At 40.7% G+C, this 21,695-nt stretch overlaps 1 protein-coding gene across 6 annotated transcripts in view; it reads left to right on the top strand.

Moving 5' to 3' along the window:
- Positions 1-21,695, top strand: part of LRRC36 (leucine rich repeat containing 36) — a 55,897-nt gene that overhangs the window by 1,955 nt on the left and 32,247 nt on the right. For all 6 annotated transcript variants that reach the window (XM_084755514.1, XM_084755518.1, XM_084755517.1 and 3 more), the window contains exons 2-5: positions 12,691-12,818; positions 14,141-14,333; positions 15,114-15,210; positions 18,925-19,013. In XM_084755514.1, the coding sequence (XP_084611640.1) occupies positions 12,691-12,818; positions 14,141-14,333; positions 15,114-15,210; positions 18,925-19,013 (507 nt within the window). The remainder of the gene's footprint in view (positions 1-12,690; positions 12,819-14,140; positions 14,334-15,113; positions 15,211-18,924; positions 19,014-21,695) is intronic.

Below are 21,695 nucleotides of genomic sequence, written 5' to 3'. Positions count from 1 at the left end.
CCTTTTGGAGACTTCAGATAGTTTTGGCTTTTCATCGCTGGACTTCGAGATGCTCCTAGAGAGAACCGGTTGAGGTAAGGCTTTGGGGCTCCGGCTCCTGCTGTGGTTCCAGGTTCTTGTTACTCCAGGTTCAGAAGAAGAAATCCTGCTGATTGTGCCAGGAGAATCGCTCCTTGGAACTGATATCCTTATGGTTCTGTTATTGTGTTCCTTAATCCTCTTTTCCTATTGTTTTGGTTAGTCAGGTTATAAGTGACGTACGCTCGGTTAATAAGTTGTAATAAAATATTTTGGTTAAGAAAATTGAACCTACACACACACACACACACACACACACACACACTAAAATATTTCTGTGTAATGATTCGCCTTGATATTGGGAGTGGAAAGGAACAAAGCTGGGTGTAGTAGTGCATGCCAGTAATCCCAGCAACTAGGGAGGCTGAGGTACAAGGGCTGAGGTACAAGGGTACAATCCATAAACTGGAGATCTAGGCTTTAAAAGAAAGAAAGAAAAAGTAATGATTTTTGAGGAAAAGGGCATATACCCCTTCTAGTCTCCAGCTAGAAAAATATAGAGCAGCTAAACCTTTTTTTTTGGGGGGGGGGAGGCGTTATTTGAGACGAGTCTTTCTATTTAGACTGAACTTGCCCGAACTCAGTGGGATCTGCCTGTCATAGGATCCCAAGTGCTGGAATTAAAGGTTTACACCACCAAGCTCAGCCAAATAACAATTTTAATTATTTAATAATTATACAAGAGATTAGACCAATGGTCTGTAGACCGGCCCTCTGTGCACTAGTGCTGTCGACATTGTGACAACTTAAGACAAGATTGGTCTCAGGAAAGTAGGAAGGAAGGAAACCATATTCAGGTAGAATGAGAAGGGAAAAAAAATATGTTTGAGAGAGGAGATAGTAAAAGAATTGTTTATGATTGTAAAGAAAAATACAAAAATAAAATAGTACCTGGGGGGCATGATGTGGGGTCAAGAACAGAGCATAAACAAGATATGCTAAAGGGCATGTTGTAGACTGATGGTAATTATTTGGCAGAGAAAGGATATGTAATTATGTAGCTTTTAAAAAAGACTGTTAAAGTAATTAATTTGATATACACTGGTTACAATAATTGTTAAGCAGAAATTGTTAAGTCTTTACCTTGCCTGTCTGTCTTACAGGCCTAGTTCCTCTTCCTAAGGGCAATTACTGTTACCAAATTTCCAGAAGTATCCTCTCTCTATATAAGCATTTTATATTTATTTGTTTGAGACAGGGAGTCACTGTGTAGGTCTAGATGTCCTGAAATTCACTATGTAGCCTAGGCTGGTCTCAAACTCACAGAGATACACCTGCCTCTGCCTCTTGAGTGCTAGGATTAATGGCATGTGACTATGCCTAGAAATTTTATAATTTTTATGGCTATTTTCCATTATATAAAAAACAAAAATAACAGAATAATGAACTCCTCTCTCTCTCTCTCTCTCTCTCTCTCTCTCTCTCTCTCTCTCTCTCAGATTATTTTATGTATGAGTGCTCTATCTGCATTTACACCTGCATGCCAGAAGAGGGCATCAGATCACAGTATCTGACGGTTGTGAGACATCATGTGGTTGCTGGGAATTGAACTCAAGACCTCTGGAAGAGCAAACAGTGCTCTTAACCTCTGAGCCATCTCTCCAGCCCGAACTGCTGTCTCTTTACCTCAACCGCTGTCAATTCATAGCCAATCTTTTTTTTCCACACATACCCCTCCTTCTACTCCTAAGCCTCTGCACCAGAGCAAATCCTAGATACATAATTTCATCCATAAACACCTCATCACGTATTTTCAGAGGTAAGAACTCTACAAATACTGAGCATGGTGGCGCATGCCTTTAATTCCAGCACTCAGGGAGGCAGAGGCAGGCATATCTCTATGAGTTTGAAGCCAGCCTGGTCTACAACTCCAGTCCAGGGCAGCCAGGGCTACACAGAGAAACCCTGTTTTGAAAAACAAACCAACCAAAAACAAAAACCCCCTCTTCAAATAACCAAATATTCAATCTAAAATATTTAACAGGAACTTTGTTCTTTCACATCTGTGTGGTGTATGAGCATGTCTGTGGAGGCCCTAGGATAACATTGGGAATCTTCCTCAATTGCTCTCCACATTGAGCTGGTGTCTCCACTGAACCCAGAGCTAATGAAATGGATGAATCTATCTACATTGTTTGCTCCTGGAATCACCTGTCTCTGCCTTTCCAGTGCTAGAATTACAAATAGGCCACTCCATCCGGCCAGCATCTGTGTGGGTACCAAAGATCCAAATGCCAGTCCTCATGCTTATTCGCCAAGCTTTTAATAAACTGAGCTCTGTTCCCAACCCATAATTTATTTTGTTTAAAAAGTGTTCTGTTCATCTTTATTTGCCTATTTAATGCCCTTAAATGTAACCATATTGCTACATTTTTTTTTCTCCAGAATACATTTCTGTGCCACTCCCATGAGTAACTGTATGTGTGTGTTGCTCAGGATTGAATCCAGAGCCTTCTACATGCTAGGCAAACACTTTACCACTGGGCTACATCTCTAGCTCCAATAATAACTTCTCTTGGGGGAGAGCAGGTTGAGACAGGGTCTCACATAGCCGTGGCTGGCCAAGAACTCACCATGCAGAGTAGGCTGGTCTGGAACTCATAGAGCTCCGCCTGCCTCTGCCTCCAGAATGCTGAGATTAAAGGCATGGGCTACCATACCCAGCTATTGTAACTCCCCTAATAGCAAATATTCAACTAGTAGTACCATTTCTCTGATTAGGCCATACTTTTTAAAAAGTCTATATAAAGTACATATGCCAGTTTATTGATATGTTTTAAATCTTATTTGATCTTAATGTTCTCCACTTTTTTTCCTTGAATTTTCATCATATTTGAGGAAATCTGTTCTGAAAGTTCATTACAGAATCTGGATTTTATTCATTATATCCCTAAGATGTTTGTTATTTTTTTCTTGTTTGTGTATTGCCTGCGAACTAGTAGTTATGAGGGTTGGTTAGGTTGAGGGTTGGTTTGCCTGTGCCTTTATCACAAGCTGCTCCTTGATAACACTGTATACTTCTGTAAGGAAGTTCTTTGAATTTGGAGTAGCCATTGAACACACTTGCCCAGGTCTGTTCATTCACGAGGCATTACAGAAATTCCATTGTTCTTTATTACCTCAATAATTCTATAAAGACAAAAATCTCCACACCAACCATTTGTTGTTACGAGGTTTCAGTTGTATAGGAAAGGCGAGACTGAAGTTTGATTTTGGTGGTGGTGTTTCACCCAGTACTTCTCAGTTTTAAAAGCAAGTTTATTTCTTAACATCCTTTAAAGGTGACCTATGAGGGCCGCTTTACTTTCTCAGAATCTTTATAAACTCATTGACTCAACACTATTTGGTGTGATCTAACCCATCCTGATTATTACTTTTGTTGTTGTTTGTTTCTTTGTTGTTTTGTTTTTGTTTTTTCGAGACAGGGTTTCTCTATATAACAGCTCTCGCTGTCCTGGAACTCTCTCGATAGTCCAGGCTGGCCTCAAACTCACAGAGATCCATCTGCCTCTGCTTCCCAAATGCTGGAATTAAAGGTGGGCGCCACCACCGCCCGACCCTTGGTTATTGCTTTAATTGATGCTAATGGGAGATCTTTTCACTTTGATTCCTGAGAACATTTTTTTATTAATTTATTCTTGTTACATCTCAATGGTTCTCCCATCCCTTGTATCCTCCCATTCCTTCCTCCCTCCCATTTTCCCCTTACTCCCCTCCCCTATCACTGTGTCTGAGGGGGGCTCTGAGAATATTTTTAAAGCTTTATTTGCTTGAAATTATTTTTTTTTGTCATTAGAAACAAGCTCTATGATAGGTTATTAATTCAATTTCCAAGTGTAGTTATAAATGGTTTTCATTTTTCTCTTTAGTTTTATTTTTTTAGTGGTTTCAAAAATTAGAAGAGAAAGCATCTGGCTTTGTTAAAGCGTTTGCACCCAGTGTTTCTTTGAGTCTATTCCACCCATGCCTGCCACACATTGATCCCCTTCCTCGCCGGGCAGCTCCTCTTCCTGCTGTCATGGCTGTTTAGAAAGCAGTAACTTCAGTTTTTGTTTTTACAATTAAAATGAATTTTTGCCCATTGGGGCATGTATCTCATTTACATTTTGTTTCTATGTGTATGAATTTTTTGTCTGTATGTGTGTCTGTGCACCACATGTGTGCCTGGTGCCAGAGGAGGCCAGAAGGCGGCATTGGATCCCTAAGAACTGATGTTAGCTGTCATGTGGATACTGGGAATTGAACCTGGGCCCTCTGGAAGAGTAGTCAGTGCTCCTAACCACTGAGCCATCTCCCCAGCCCTTATTTTATTGCTCTTTTTTAATTAAATATTTTAACATATGTATTTATATTATTACACATATATACAATAAACTACCTACAGCAAGAAGAACCATGAAACAATCAGGAATTAATAGTGTTTTGGCGATTTGTATTTGGCATCCTTAAAGAAAACATCTTTAATACCTTGGTGAGTCTAAACTATTCTATTGTTCTTAATATATATGATAACAGAATTTGATTTGTTCCTTGATCTAACACTATGAGTGCTGGAACCAAATGCACATGTTTTTACAGCCTGCGCCTCACGCAAATCTTTAGAGAATTCCTGTCTCTGTGACAGTGTATTAGTTGAGTGATAATCCTGGGGTCCTTTTGTCTGTTCTTCAGATGAGGATGCCGTGAAAACCATGAGAAATCCTGCAGATCACTGGTGGAACCACTAACTGCCCTTAGCTTTTGCCCAATAGCAGAATTTTAGAGTATTAGATTATTATGTATCATACAGTTACCAGTACACTGACGTCAAAGTCAGGACAAGTTTTTTGATGCTGTAAAAAAGATATTTGCATACTACGAAACTCAGCATTTTAAGGTATATAAGTTAACGGCCTTTAGTACATTTGCAGGGTTATATACCTGTTCTAGTTCGCTTTTTGTTGTGATAAAATATTGTGGCCAAATGTAACTCAGGAAAGGGTTTGCTTGACTTACACTTCCAGGGCACAGCTCATCGCTGAGGGAACTCAAAGTAGGAACCCGGAGGCAGGGGCTGTGGAGAAACACTGCTTACTGGCTCACTTCTTGCTTCTCTAGCCTTTTCACTCTGCCAAGGACAATCTGCCTAGTGCCCGCCTATGCCCATTAGTAACCAAGAAAGTCCTCCACAGACTTCGCACAGGTCATTCTGACCTAGGCAAGTTTTTAACTGAGGCTGTCTTTAAATTGACAGATGATGCTAAATAGGACAGCAACCATTTCCACCGTCTAGTTCCAGAATGTTTTCATTGACCTATTAGAAAAACCGCTCTGGTTTCCCCACTTTCCATAGCTGTTGGCAACCACTAATCCAATTTCTATCTTTGTGAATTTGCTTCTTCTGGATGTTTCCTACAAATGGATTAATATGTATCCTTTTCTGTCTGGCATATTTTGGAGGTTTATCTATATTTTAGCATGTATCTATAATTCATTACTTTTTATTAAAAAACTTTTTAGGGCAGTTTTAGATTTACAGAGAATGTGAGCATAAAACGCAGAGTTCCCACATAGCCTTGCGTTCGTCTCCAGTCCTCCAGCTTCCCTGATTAGTAAGAATCTTTCAGTAATACGGTTGTTATCATTGAACTAATATTGATACATTGCTAGCTGAGGTCTATGTTTTATGTTAGGGTTCTGTAGCTAATGGTTGCTGCTATGTGGGTTCTTCTTTTTCCTGTCCTTCATTCCCCTCCGCCTTCCCACCCCCAACACTAGATAGGAGAGAAACAAGGCTAGAGGGGAGGGAGGCATTTGGAAAATCCCTGAGTCTAACTGCTTGCCCTTTATTTCTTCTTTGACTATGGCTATTGGTAAACCACAGCCAACCTCCCTAAACTATCAACAACCACCTACCCCTCCCCTCCCCTTTATGTACCCTCTGAAAACTTCCCAGAATTCCAAACTGCACACAATTGTCTGAGACTGGCAAAACCATGCCTCTGCTATAGCATGAGGCAAATCATAGCTGCTGCGGACAGTCCAAATCAGTCCTGTGTTCACACACCTGGGATTAAAACAAAAACACATTCTTGTAATATTTCTGCAGTTGTTTTGTTTTTGAGATTTTTGGGGGGGGGAGGAAGAGATTGAGACAGGGTTTCTCTGTGTAGCCTTGACTGTCCTAGACTCGCTTGGTAGACCAGGCTTACCTCAGACTCACAGTGATCCACCCGCCTCTGCCTCCCAGAGTGCTGGGATTACAGGTGTGTGCCACCACACATAGCTCATATTTCTGTATTTTTAAAGAAACCAAATTTCTGAAATTGTCACTACAGGGTTCCCTCTGTATTGTATAGTTGCTTGAGTTTTGACAAATCTAGAATGTCCTATGTCTAATATTACACTATTAAACAATGGTTTCAATACCTTAAAAATCCCTCCTTACTGTTTTGGGGATACAACCTAGTGGTGGAGAGCTTGCATAGTATGTGCAAAGCCTTAGCTTAAGTTAACAGTACTTTAAAAACTAGTAAGTAGGAGATGGAGAAATTGCTCATGGGTCAAGAGTAGTTACAGGTTGCTCTTAGAGAGAGCTCAGGTTTGACTCCCAGCACCCACAGGACAGCTCACAGCCACCTACAGTTCCAGCCCTAGGGGACCTGACTCCCTCTTCTGGCCTCTGTGGGCACTGTACACACATGATATACAGACATCCATGCAGACAAAATACCCATATTTTTAAAAAATCTAAAAATAAATGAATAATTGCTGGGCCTCACGCGTTTGTTTCTTCCTTACCCCAAGCTCCTGACAGCCTCTGATCTTGTTTGCTTGCTTATGTGATACAGGACCTCACTAAGCCCAGATGATCTTAAGATGAATATATATATATATATAGTCTAAGATGGTCTGTCAAGCTTGTGATCTTCCTGCCTTTGCTCCCAGGGGCAGACATTATGTCCTTCCCTTCCACTGATGATTTCACTGTTGACTTAGTCAGAATGTTACAGAGCTGGAACCCCACACTTTGTCACCGGCTGGTTTCTTTCACAGCAGCTGTGGATGGTGGCACACGTTTCCAATCCCAGCACTGGAGAGATGGCAGGAGGAGGCTCAGGAGTTCAAGGCCAGCCTAGGCTACATAAGACCCTGTCCTAAACAAAGACGATAGAGCACTTGCTTAGTGTGCTTAAGACCACAGGTTCAACCTGAGTGAGTGCTGCAAAGAAAAGACGGTTCTCCCGTGTCTTTGCGTGTTTTGGTTATTCATTCTTCTTCTAGCCGAATGTGTTCCACTGTGCAGATGTGCCATGGGTTGCTTATACACTCCCCCGCTCAGAACATCTTGGTCACCATGAATAAAATTCTCTAAACACCTGTGTGCAGTCTTCATATGGACAGACACTATCAGTTCACGTGTGAGAGCTAGATGTTATGGGAAGGAATGCTCAGCCTTTTTAAAGTGCCAAACTGTCTTTAAGTTGCAGCTGCAGCATCGCATCCCAGCCATCAGTGAAGTTCCAGCTGCCCCATAGTCTCATTAACATTTAGTGTCAGTGCTTTGGATCTTGGTACTTTTAATATGCACTGGTATCTCATTTTTTTTTTCAATTTGCTATTTCCTAGTGACTTATGATGTTGAACAGTTTTCTTTTTTTTTTTTTTTTTAGCCATTTGTGTATGTGTGTGTTTTGGTCAAGTATTTGTTCAGGTCTTTCTACTAATTTTTCAAAGTGGATTGTTAATTTAATTAGTGTTGAATTTGAAGACTTTTTAGTATACTTTGGATAGATTCTAATCCTTTATTGGAGAACATAGTTAGCAAATAGTTTCTCCCGTTGTGTTAGTTAGCTTTCCATTACATATCAAATAGTTAAGATAAATCAACTTGTAAGAAGATAAGGCTTGTATAAGCTCATGGATTCAGAGGTTTCAGGCTGTGGGCAGGTGGCCCATTGCTTGGGGTTCTTGATGGTAGTCTGTGTGCCATGTTCAAACTCATCTGTGTTACAGCATATATCAAAATTTCCTTTGTTTTCACAGCTGAGCAAGATTTCTTTTTGTGTTTATTACATATTTTGCTTATATGTCCATGGATGAACATTGTATTGTTTTTACTTTGGGGCTAATTACGAATAATGCTTCTGTGAACACTGAGATACTAGTTGTGTGTTCAGCCCTGCTTTCAGTTGATTTGGATAAAAAGTATACTCAGAAGTAGAATTTATCTATTTTTACTTCTTCCTGTTCATGTCTTCATACTTTTCTCTTTTTATGTGTATGTATGGTGTACAGGTGTGCTTGCCTGGAGGCCAGAGGTTGACAAAGGGTGTCTTCCTCAAGTACTCACTTTTCTGAGACAGCGTTTTTTGCACTGAACTTGAGTCTTGCTTATTTAGCTAGGCCATTCAGCTTGCAAGCCCCGAGGGTCTTCTTGTCTCCAGCCCCCACCCCGGACTACAGGCACTAGACTGGGGTTGTGTTTTGCTTTGTTGTTGTTGTTGTTGTTGTTGTTGTTTTTGCATGGATGCTGGGGATTGAAGTGCTTCATGGCAAGCCCTTTATCCATTGATCCATCTTCCGAGACCTCTTGTTTTCATTCTTTATTCTTCACTTCTAAAATGTCCTTTTAATTTAATTTAAATTTTATTTCTTGAGTTTTGTCTTCAATGTTTTCAAAACTTCCTTTTCTTTCCTATTACTTTTTTGAATTTTCCTAATTCTAATTCACAGCTTTTAGCAATTTGGGGTGGGGGTGGGGCTGTCATTAGATTCTCTTACATAGCCGCACTGACCTTGGTGGCGCACACCTTTAATCCCAGCAGCACCCTGGGAGGCAGAGACAGGTGGAGAACTGTGAGTTCGAGGCCAGCCTGGTCTACAGAGCGAGTTCCAGGACAGCCAGGGCTACACAGAGAAACCCTGTCTCAGAAAAAAAAAAAAAAAGGATTCTTTTATGTTACTGTATGGGGAGGGATCGCCACATAGTAAAACATTTGTCTAGTATATACATGAGCTCTAGCACTGAGAAATACACACATACCACGACATCAAAGAGCCCTCGTTAGTGTCGTCTCTATCTGCTAATACCATATAGGAATTTAAACTAAGAAAGGTAAAAAAATTTATTAAATCACTAAGAGAGCGCCACAATTTATCCACTAAATGTAAACCTAATGTATTTTTAAAGATTTATTTTGTCATCATTGAAAGCTTTTTAAATTTTAAACTTTATTATTTAAAAAATTAAGGATAAAAAGTCAAACATAATTTTTTAAGTGTGTACATGTGAGTACAGAAACCCTCAGAGGCCAGAGGAGTTAGATGCCCTGGAGTTGGAGCTACGTGTGAGCTCCCTTAAATCGGTGCTGGGACCTGAACTCCAGTTCTTTGCAAAAACAGTACATGTTTTAATGGCTGTGCTGTCTCTTTAATCCCTTAATCTAATATTTTAATGAAAATCACCTGCTTTCTAAAAGTAAAAATCACAGAGTATTAAATATACACGTATATATTCTTTTAAAAAATCCTTAATATCCGATTTAACACAGGCAGCCTTATTCTCTTATTTGCTTCATTTTAACTTATGTTTTGATATGTTGTTCTATTTGAAATATATTTTTTAAAAACCTGATATTAACAGCACATAGTTGCAAAAGGGAGGAATATTTTCATAGTCTTTGTAAGGATTGTAGATATTTTTCTTCTCTGGTAAAACATAAAAGTCGGAAACTAGTAGTTTCTTGAATTTTAGTTGTGTGGAATCCAAAGTTATATAAATGAACTTTTTTCACTTTTTTATAGTGAAATCCATTGATACATCTTGTATTTGAATGGAACACCATGCGCTGGTCATTTAGAAACACTCGGCCACTGAATTACATAGCTCCAAATACTGGGAGGTATTCATTATGCAACACAGCCTTAGTCACTGCATTGGCAACTCAGCATTTAACTGGGAGCTTGCTTACCGTTTCAGAGCTTTAGTCCATTATCAACATGGCTGCACACAGGGCACTGAAGCTGTAGCTACATCCTGATCCTGCGAGAGAGACCCTGAGCCTAACGGGGGTGGGGGTGGGATGGGGGGTGCTTTTGAAACCCCAGTGACACACTTCATCCAACAAGGCCGCACCTCCTAATCCTTTCACATAGTGCCACTCCCCGGTGACTGAGCACTCAAATATATGAGCCTATGGGAGCCATTCTTACTTAAACCACCACAAACATAGAAAAAAATTCAGATCTTTTTCTAAACATATATTTATGTATATTAAGTTTTTTGTTGTTAGTGGTGGGTTTTTGTTTTTGTGTGTTTGTTAGAGACAGGGTTTCTCTGTGTAGCCTTGGCTGTCCTGGACTCACTTTGTAGACCAGGCTGGCCTCGAATTCACAGCGATCTGCCTGCCTCTGCCTCTGCCTCCGGAGTGCTGGGATTAAAGGCATGCGCCACCACGCCCAGCATGTATTAGTATTTTGCCTGCATGTCTGCATGTGTCTGGTGTCAGCAGAGGCCAGAAGAGGGTTTTAGATTCCCAAACTAGAAATACAGATGATTATGTGGGTCTTGAGAATCGAACCCAAGTCCCCATGCAAGAAGAGCAAGTGCTCTCACCTGCTGAGCCACCGCTCCACCCAGATCTTTTTGCTATTTCTAAGAATCTCATTAGAAAAACCTAAGTATTGGGGAGTATTGAGTTCATGGTGGACATAGACTTCTTTCAGAATTCTGTTTTAGGGAAGAGTGTTAGGTGTATCAAACCTAGAGCCATGGACATGCTAAACCTCTGTTCTTCTACTGAGCTACATCGCTAGTGCTTAAATCATATTTGAAAAGAAATGTTGGTAACTGAATTATTATCATAGACAGCAGTGACTACCAGTTGCTTTCCTGAAATGACAGGCTTACTTTATTTTTAACACAACGTTTACTGTCAGGCATGCGCCACACATCTGCGGTTCCAGCATGCGGGAAGTAGAGGCAGGGTGATTACAAATTCAAGGCAAAGCCGGGTGAGGTGGCACACGCCTTTAGTCCCAGCACTTGGGAGACAGAGGCAGGCAGATCGCTGTGAGTTGGAGGCCAACCTGGTCTACAAAGTGAGTCCAGGACAGCCAGTGCTGTTAAAGAGAAACCCTGTCTCGAAAAACCTTTAAAAAAAAAAATCAAGGCCAGCCTTGGCTACAAATTAGTCTGGGACCAGCCTTGGCTACATAGGACTCTATCTCAAATTTTTTTTAAAAAGTAGTAAAGCCTGTTAGATATCTAGTTGAGATGAGTGTAATTTGTTAAGATATTTTTCCTAATAAAAATTAGGTTTCACTAAAAAGTAACTAAGGGACTGTAAGATGGCTTAGTGGGTGAAGATGCCTGCCACCTAGCATGACAACCTGAGTTTAATCTCTGGGGCTTGTAGTAGAAGGAGAGATTCTTCAAGATGTCCTCTGACCATCACATGTGTGCTGTAGCATGTACACAAGCACACACAGACACACACACACACAGGTATGCTAGCAAGTGCACTTACACACACATACAAAATAAATGAAATGTAATGAAATAAGTGTCTAGGTCAGCTTGCACACACTTTCCTCAGTGTATACATAAAACATTAATTGAGATATCACTCATGAGTCGTGCATTTTGGGGACAAGGTACTTGGCAAATACTGTGCCTTGGAGCTACCCACTCCTGATGGGCACTGTCCTAAACTTTATGAATACATTAACTTAATTCTTATATCTTATGAGTTAAATACATTACTTCCTTCCATATACAGATAGGAAACTGTTACACCAGAAGGCTAGGGGCCAAGTACACAGTCACAGACATTGTACCTCACTATGTAGGCCAGGCTGGCCTCGAACTCACAGAGATCCTCCTGCCTCTGCCTCCCCGAGTGCTGGGTTTGCAGGCATGCACCTCATTCTTTGTATCGTTGTGTGTTATTTAGGTGGCCTGATTCTAGCTTCATTTGAAGAACGCTTGGCAGCCTCATCTTGCTTGCTGCTTTTATCTGAAAACCTCTCTGGAGCTGACATTGTGTGACATATAGTATAAATCCTAGAAAAATTCTGAGAATATTTTCTAAAAAGCTGAATTCTAATGGTGCAAAGTTGTTTTCAATTTTTGTTTTGCAAGTGTGACTGGCCCGTGCCTGTAATCTGAGCATTCAGGAAGATGCAGGAAGGGTACTTGGAAGCTTGCGGACAGCCTGGGCCACCTAGCAAGACCCAGCCTCAAAATAAAACTAAACTAAGCAGACCAATCCAAATGAATCAATACATTTCGTTTTGAGAGCTTTTAGGGACTTGCGCTACAACTTTCAGGTAACTAGGGAACCCAACAGCTGTTAGACTGTGGTTTTGTATCACTGTCTTTGGCCATATTGACATTTCAAAAAGAGGTGACTTTTTACAAGTCTTATCTAGAGTCCCTTGTTATTTTTCCTAACCAGAAATGTATCCCTGCCCAACAAACACAAGGCACACAAGCAAAAGCTGTGATCTTACGAGGCATGGGAGGAAGGCCTTGCACACGTTCCTATGGGAGGAAGGAGAGCCTGTTTTCACTGGCTGCTGTTTATCCAGCTAGAGATCGTAACGTATCTACTGATGATCTCTTTTCAGAACTGGTGGAGTCTCTTTCATTGCAGGGATCTTATGCTGGAAAAATCCATTCTATTGGTGATGCCTTCAGAAATTTCAAAAATCTCCGGTCCTTAGATTTATCAAGGAATTTGATTACTAGCCTAAAGGTAGGTTCCATATTCCACAATCAGCCAGGTCAACTCAGTTTATAGTCTCATGAGAAGCAGGGATATAGCTTGGGAAGTACAGGATCTTCTTTTTAGATGTCCCTAACTACATTTTATCATGTTCTATAAATCCTTTTACCTTTATGCTTAAGATTGTTCTTATAAAATACTAGGTAAAGCTGGGCAATGGTGATAAACGCCTTTAGTCCCAGCACTTGGGAGGCAGAGCCAGGCTGATCCTTGAGTTCAAGGCTAGCCTGGTCTACACAGAGTTTAGGTGGCCTGAGTCTAACTTCATTTGAGATCAAGTTCCAGGATAGCCAAGGCTACACAGAGAAACCCTGTCTCAAAAAAAAAAAAAATATATATATATGTATATACACACATAGACATAGACCTATATATATATATATGGCAAGGTTATTCTATACTCAGGGAAAACCATGACATTTGCATTACCAAGAGCAATAGTACACATTTCAATGCATGTAAAACAATCAGTCTGACTTGCAAGCATACAGATTCTTAGTCCCCATTCTAAGAGAAATACTATGTGGTTTTAGGACATGCCCAGGAGATTCTGGTAACGGTGGTACATGATACACATGGAAAAACACTTGACTATGTTGTCACTGTGGACTTTTTTCTAGAAAGATCAGAAAATGGTGATCTCAATTTAAAAAAAAAAGTCCAAGTCAAGGGAGCAAATGGCCATACAAGAGGGAGCAGGGCTCAGTTGGTGAAGAGCATGCTGCCCGAGGCATACAGTCCTTATTCTAGATCCAGAAATTCACGAAATTCAAGCCGCGGGGAAGCAGAGATGGCCTGGTGCCTGGGGCTTGCTGGCCAGCAGTCAGTGAGCTTCCGGTTCAGTGACAGAAGCTTCTCAACAACAACAAAACAAAATAAAACAAATAAGCCAAAGTAGTGCCAGGTGCACACCTTTAATCCTAGCACTAAGGAGGCAGTGGCAGGAGGATCTTTGTGAATCTGAGGCCAACCTTGGCCCATATAGTGAGACCCGGGACAGAGTTCCAGGGTCGTCATAGCTAGACAGTGAGACAATGTCTCAAAAACAAATGGCAACAAAATTAAAGACATGAGAAACTGAGGAATGTCATCCTTTGGCCTCCACACGTGGACACACACACACACACACACACACACACACACACACACACACACACACACACCTATGCACCAGGGAGGGGTGCCAGAGGGAGAGAGAGAGGAAGGGGGAGAGAAACAGTCTTGAGCAGTATTTTTGAGGATCAGCAACGTACAGTTCCTTAACGTACTTTTTTTTTCTTTCTTTCTTTCAGGGCATCCAGTATTTATGTTCACTCCAAGACCTAAACTTGTATTACAACAACATCCCTTCGTTAGTGGAGGTGTCCCGACTACAGCCTTTACCCTTCCTCAAAGAACTAGATTTGAGACTCAATCCTGTTGTGAGGAAAGATACAGATTATAGGCTTTTTGCTGTGTACACACTGCAAACTCTGGAAAAGCTGGGTGAGACCCTCCTTCTCCTCCTCCTCCTCCTCTTTCATTTCTCCTCTGAATCCTACTGAAATAAGCTGCCTCTCAACCTTTTGGACTTTCCATCAAAGTGTGCACTGGCGGAGACATTTGTTTACTAGTCAGTATTTATGTAACCCTTTGTGTTGGCAGGATGTATGACAAGGACCTTTATTGTTCGTTGAATGACCGTCGATGATTTTATCAGTTACTTCCCAGCTTTAGTTTTCTGCAGCTGATGGTTTATCCACTACTTCCTCCTCAACATAAAATTTCCAAGTTGAAACTTATTTTTCCAGGTGTTCAGCTCTATAAAGTACAACAGTAATAGAAATCCAACGCAATTCACTGGGAGCTAGTTGAAAAAGAAAAAAAAAATTCCTTAGAATGAGCTGGTCTATGTTTCCTCATAATTTCCTTGTTTAATATATACTTCCTATTGCCATAAAATTTAATTTTGCATGGCCCTGGAAAAATTATTGCTAGGAAACTAAGTTAAAAGTTACTTCAGAAAAATGTGGCATTCAGCCTTAATATGAGATTGTTTGCTGTCCAAGCTTCGCTTCCCTGAAGGAGTAGTTGACCTGGTGGCAGTTGTTGCTATGGCATCTGAGTTACTGCTTGCTCCAGTGACAACATAATAGAATTGTGTTGTGGCCTGTCTAATGCATGAGATGAGCCTGGTTCAGTTTTTCCTTTGTAAATATGGTTTTCTGACTTACTATTATTGACCTTGAAAAAGAAATATGCTCAGACCACGATTTTTGCCTCCAGATGACCGAACCGTCCGTGATAGTGAGAGGAAAGCGGCCAAGCTGCATTTCAGTCAGTTGGGCAACAGTGAAAATTTTCTTTTAGAGGTGGACAAAAGGTAAGAAATTTTTTCTAATTTTTAGTTTGGTTGAAGGGAAAAATCTAGCTTACATTCTTCGTTTTCCAGCAGAATTTTCAGATCTGGAATAAAATTGTATTTAAAAACAGGTCCATAGGGAGGAGAAGTCCTCTTCTTTCCTGAGTGTTGTTTCCTCTGGTTGTAACTGTTGGAAGTTCCCCAATGCTGTTGTCACAGCTTATCAACAGGGACACTATAGGTTTTTCATTGCATAAATTTTTACCTACCCTCTCTGGCAGAATTACCATCAGTGCAGTCTTTTCTCATTGCACTAGGATTTCATGACCATAGGCAGGACTTTTGTTGCTTTGGCAAATTTCTAACAAAACAAAAGCTACAAAACAAAGACTAAAGAGACCTTGAGGCTCTCAGGTATCTGAATGGTAGAGTTTCAATTTTCTTATAATAAAATCCTATTGAAGGGAGATACATACTCTAAACTAAACTCATACTTTTAAAACTTAGCCTTGCTAGGTGGTAATGGTACATACACACCTTTAATCCCAGCACTCAGGAGGCAGAAGCAGGCAGATCTCTCTGAGTTTGAGGCTGGTCTATAAAGCAATTTTCCAGGAGAGCCAGGGCTACACACACACACACACACACACACACACACACACACACACACACACTCCGTCTCAAAATTCAAGACAAAACAAAAAATAGTTATCCTTATTAAGGCTGGTGAGACAGCTTAGTGTATAAAGGTCCTTTCCTCCAAGCCTGACAACATGAGCTCCATCCCTGGACTCACAGGGCAGGAGGGGAGAGCAGCCACCCACACGTTCTCTTCTGACCTCCGTCCACATGCTGTGTGGTATGCATCAACACACACATCACAGAAATGAACAAATGAAATTTGAAAATCTTTAAATTAGCTTCATTAGGTTTTTGTTTGTTTGTTGTTGTTGTTTGGGTTTTTTTCAAGACAGGATTTCTCTGTGTAGTCCTGGTTGTCCTGGACTCTCTTTGTAGACCGGCAGGCCTCAAACTCATAGAGAGCTTTGTTAGTTTTTAAAATTAGAGCTTCCTCACAATGTAAAAATAATCTTAAAGTCAAAATCACTCTATATTTTGCTATTGCTCTTTATTTGTAATATTTTTCTGTGTATTCTAAATATACATGAATGTATTTATTAGTCTCTTCATTTGGTCTAATGTATTACTCACCACACAGAAATAAATATACTATGGGGATTGAGGTGACTCAGTCAGGGAAAGTGTCTGCTGCATAAACATGTGGACATTAGTGTTGAGCCCCCGAATCCACATTAACAATCAATCAACTAATCAAAACAGGCATGGTGCACGTGTCTGTAGCCCCAGTACAGAAGAAGCAAAGACAAAAGGATCTGCGGGCTCATGGCCAGTCCGCCTAGCCAAAGAGACGTGCTCCAGGCTCCTTGGAAGATTAAGTCTAAAGAAAACTGGATGGAAAGTAATGGAGGAAGACATTTGACACCAACTTTTGACCTCCACATTCACACACTCACACAAAAGAAATATCCTACAATTATTAGCCCCTGTTGTTTGCCTACTTATTTTCTTCCCCCTCTCTAGAATATAAACTCATGAGAATAAGGACCTTGTTTACTGTGGTATCTGTAGTGCCTATAGCAATGCCTGATATATAGAAAGTGCTAGAAAAAATGTTTAATGATGAAAAACAGGGCTGATCAGATGGCTTAGTAGGTCTAAAGGTGTTTGCTATGCAAGTCTGAGACCTGAGTTTGCTCTCTGGAACCCACGAATGACAGGAGGAGATGGGAGGCAGAGGCAGGTGGGTCTCTGCAAGTTCAAGGCCAGCCTGCTCTGTAGAGAGTGGTCCAGGACAGCCAGAGACACACAGAGAAACCCTGTCTTGGGGAGGAAGGAGGAAGATGGGAGAAGAGAAGCATCTCCACAAAGTTGTCTTTTAACCTCCAAACACATACAGTGACATACCTGCTCATTCATGCGCATTATGTACATCGTCATCATCATCATCATCATCCTCATCATCAAATGAAGCCAATACCTGCAAAGCTGACATCTTCTTTTCCAAGTGATTTTAGCCATCTTTGCTCTGATCTTTGTTTCATAGTGTAACCTTTAGAAAATATCCTTAACTTTCTATTTTACCCTTGGGTTTTTTTGTTTTTGTTTTGTTTTGGTTTGGTTTTTTGAGACAGGGTTTCTTTGTGTAGCGTTGGCTGTCCTGGACTCACTTTGTAGATAAGGCTGGTCTCAAACTCATGGAGATCCACCTGCCTCTGCCTCCCAAGTGCTGGGATTAAAGGCTTGAGCCTCTACGCCCAGCTCCTATTTTTAAATATAATATTTATTATGGTTAATTTACATAGAATAATTTTACCTTACATAAATGGAATAGTTCCTTTAAAATATGTATGTAGCATTTACACAGTAAACAAAATCCTATTTTAAATATAGTGTAATTTCCTGCTTACCGCAGTAAGAGAGATAAATCAATGTATAACTGGATAAAATTTTTACTTACATGAAGAATTCCACTATTAAAGCTGTTTAAGTCCCTTTAAGTGACTGCTAAGTCAGAGCTTAAAATGTTCTATAGCCAGGCCGTGGTGGCGCATGGTTAATCCCAATGCTAAAGATAGGAGGAGGGATCTCTGTGAGTTCTAGGACAGCCAGGGCTACACAGAGAAACCCTGCCTTTAAAAATGAAATAAAAAAAAAGTTGTTCTATGTCCAGTTTTACAGTGTCTTACAGCTCTCCAGTATTAGATGAAGTTTTTAAAGCTTCTCTGAGTCCCAGTTTCCATACCTATAAAAGGGGGATAATAGTAGTAAGAAGCTTTTTAAAAATTGTTAAATTTCAGTTAAGAAAACAAATTCTGGCTCAGAGGTTAAGAGCACTGGCTGCTCTTCCAAAGGTCCTGAGTTCAATTCCCAGCAACCACATGGTGGCTCACAACCGTCTATAATATGATCTGATGCCCTCTTCTGGCCTGCGGGTGTACATGCAGGCAGAGCACTGCATACATAGTAATAAATAAAGAAATCTTAAAAAAAAAAAAAAAAAAAAAAAAAAGAGCCCGGCGTGGTAGCCCACACTTTTAATCCCAGCACTGGGAAGGCAGAGGCAGGCGGATCTCTGTGAGTTCAAGGCCAGCTTGGTTTATAAAAGCGAGTCCAGGATAGTAGCCAGGACTGTTACACAGAGAAACCTTGTCTCAAAAAACCTGAATGAAAGAAAGAAAGAAAGAAAGAAAGAAAGAAAGAAAGAAAGAAAGAAAGAAAGAAAGAAAGAAGAAAACAGAAATTCTGAATTTTATGGCTTTCCCACTTAAAGGTTGATGTTCTTTTTATCATAATTTTCTGAATAAATACTCTGAATTTTTAAAAATTATGACCTCAAGCTAGACAATGGTGGCACACATCTTTAGTCCCAGTCAGAGGCAGGTGGATCTCTGAGTTTGAGACCAGCCTGATCTACAGAGAGAGTTCCAGGACAGCCAAGGCTACACAGAGGAACCTTGTCTGGAAAAACAAGAAAAAACAGACCAAAAAAAAAAAAAAATCATGGCCTCACCTGAGATATCTGTAAAGCATAGTAATATTATTATGTCCTAGAGCATTTGGGAGAAAATAAAGAACTAATATTTTCTAAGCAGCAAAGACCAGTGGTCTCAGAAGCTTTCTTTTGAGTTTTAAATAAATCCTTCTCTGTGACAGCTCTAGGGAGAAGACACTGAAAACCTGTGTGACAGATGAGGGCTCTGCATCAAAAGTCAACCCTGAGGTTGACACCAGGATGGAAACAGGTCAGCATTGTCTCTGTAATCCTAAAATAACCGAGACATCAGTTGTCTTTGCTGTCATAGCCAATCTTGGGTGGAAGGAAGACAAAGTGGTTGTGAAAACACAGATTTAAAGCCCAGTATTTTTCTGGCTGCATTCCCATCCCCCCCCTCTCTCTCCCTCCCCCCTCTCTGTTTCTGACTGCCAGAAGGACCCAGGACCTTTCAGAACACAAGCTGTATATTCAGAGAATTCTGTTTCATTTACATCACCTTACATGATTTGTACACCATAAAATTACATTACCCACCCCACAGGCTCCTGGGCATTGATCGCTAAGATAATTGATTTCCTTAGAGACTGGTGACTCAGCTGCATCCATTGTTGCCAACACCCTGAGCCTCCTAGGATTCCCAACCAAGCACCTTCTCAGCCGCAGAATCTCTCGTGTTTGCAAAATGCAACTTAACTGCCTCTTCTTGCATGAACTGACTTAGACTCCACTAATATAATATTATTTCATTAGCACAGACAAAAAAATTAATTCCAAGAGTTAAAATGTACAATCTCTATGGAGAATAAACTGCCTTAGTAGACAGCCCATTTTCTTTTTTTCTCTTTTAAGATTTGTTTATTTATTATGTATACAGGGCTCTGCCTGCATGACAGAGGAAGGCATTAAATCACATTATAGACAGTTCTGAGCCACCATGTGGTTTCTGGGAATTGAGCTCAGGACCTTTGAAAGAACAGCCAGTGCTCTTAACCACTGACCCATCTCTCCAGCCCCCTAGACAGCCCATTTTCAGGGAGTTTTGGAAGCAGCACATTGGTAGTCCAGGACAGTTAAGGTGGTCATGGCTCAGACAGGGAGCAAGTTCCCCACTGTACCTGATACACCCTGGTGCATTAGCCTCCCGCTCTGCTGCCGTCGAAATCAGATGACCTTCACTTAAGAGAGCTTCATGTTGCCTCAAGTTTTCTGTCCCTTTGAAAGACCCACTCAGCTGTACTCAGACTCTAAACGGCAGTAGATCTTCCAGAGTTCCAGAAAGAACGGTAATAGCAAAAGATTAGCTGTGTGGTTTAGACAGTAAATGTTTTCAGTTGCTAATGTATAATGGTTCATTTCCTGAATTTTTAATCTATCCATGTTTAACATGGATAGACTTAAACATTTATTAAGTCGTTTTCGTAGAATTTCCTTTTTCTTTTTGTCCATTGATGTTTCAGTGAATATAAAATACAGGAACATGGGTTGCTTTGTTTTGAATCAAAAAGCACTTTTATATTGCAATTAGATGCAATTTTTAAATAATTTTGGGAAATGTTGAAATGCAATGCAAAGATTCTGCTTACTCGGAATCTTACCACAAAGGAGATAACTATGTTACATAGCCTAGGTTTTTCCTAGGTACACTTACATATCCACTCTCGGGTGAGAAAGGTACTTTAAAGCACACTTTGACTGCCCCTTACTTACGTAGGCTGAATTACAGCAATGCATCATTAGCGCATGTAAGAACTCACTCCCTGAGTTACAACGTCTAAGTTTACAGTCTCTACTGAGAAAACACGGCTGCACTAGACAGCCCATTTCCAAAGGTTCTTTGAGGTACCATCTGTTGCCTAATTTTTCAATATAAAATTTATCTTGCTGCTTTGAGACATTAAAGAGCTTTGTTTCCCACTGCAAATTGTGTTTGTGCTAGGTCCTTGGGGAGGATGGCCAGTAAGCACTCTGGGTAATGCAATATGATTCGTGTGGTTAAGCCATATGAAGGATCATGCCTCAGGCTTTCCTCCAGTACAGCTCCCAGCAGCTCAGGTGTTCAAACAGTGCTTTTGAGTAAGCAGGGAATGTCCACTGCCTTGCATTCTTGTCCTGTTCTCTCAAGCACACAGTCTTTGGCACTCTTCTCACACCCTCAAAATAAGCAGCTCAGGCTGTATCTTTAAGCCCCCTCTTATTTCTGCCCCCACTGTGCTTGTTGATCTAACCCATTTTCACATTTTATTTGTGAAGTAATTATATTTATTATGTTTTCTATTTTCTAAACTATTAGCCTAGTTTGGCAGCTGTGCCGGTCCCTCATCTCTGTTACTAAAATCATCTCAGTCTAACTTTCCAGCCCCTCAAGCTGAATGTCCCCCCAGAGCAAACAAAGCCTAAACAGTTCTTGTGTTTCATGGGAATCATCCCAACTCTGCTATTATCTTGGCTCAGAATCACATGGGTGTTGTCCTAGTTTTCCTTGTATTGCTATGATAAACACCACAACCAAAAGCAACTTGAAGAGGAAAGGATTTGTTTGCTTTACAGGTCCTAACCACAGTCTATTATTGAGGAAAGCCAAGGCAAGAACTCAGTCAAGTAGGGCAGAACCCTGTAAGCGGGGACCATGGGGGAACACTGCTAACTGGCTTGCTCCCCAGGGCTTGCTTAGCTCGGGTTTGTTTTGTTTTTTGTTTCTGTTTTGTTTGTTTGTGGTTTTTTTGCTTGTTTGTTTGTTTTAAATACAACCTAGGACTATCTTCCCAGAGGTAACAATGCTTCAATGGGCTGGGCTCTCCATATCAATCGTCAAGTCAAGAAAACGTCCCACAGACAAGCTGTTAGGCCAGTCTGAAGGAGACATTTTCTTGGTTGAGGTGCCCTCTTCCCAGGTGACTCTAACTTGTGTCAAGTTGTCAAGCAAACAAAC

Source organism: Acomys minous, assembly GCF_964271855.1.
Source record: "Acomys minous genome assembly, chromosome: 14".
Lineage (NCBI taxonomy): Eukaryota > Metazoa > Chordata > Mammalia > Rodentia > Muridae > Acomys > Acomys minous.
This window is presented reverse-complemented; position numbering and strand designations above follow the sequence as displayed.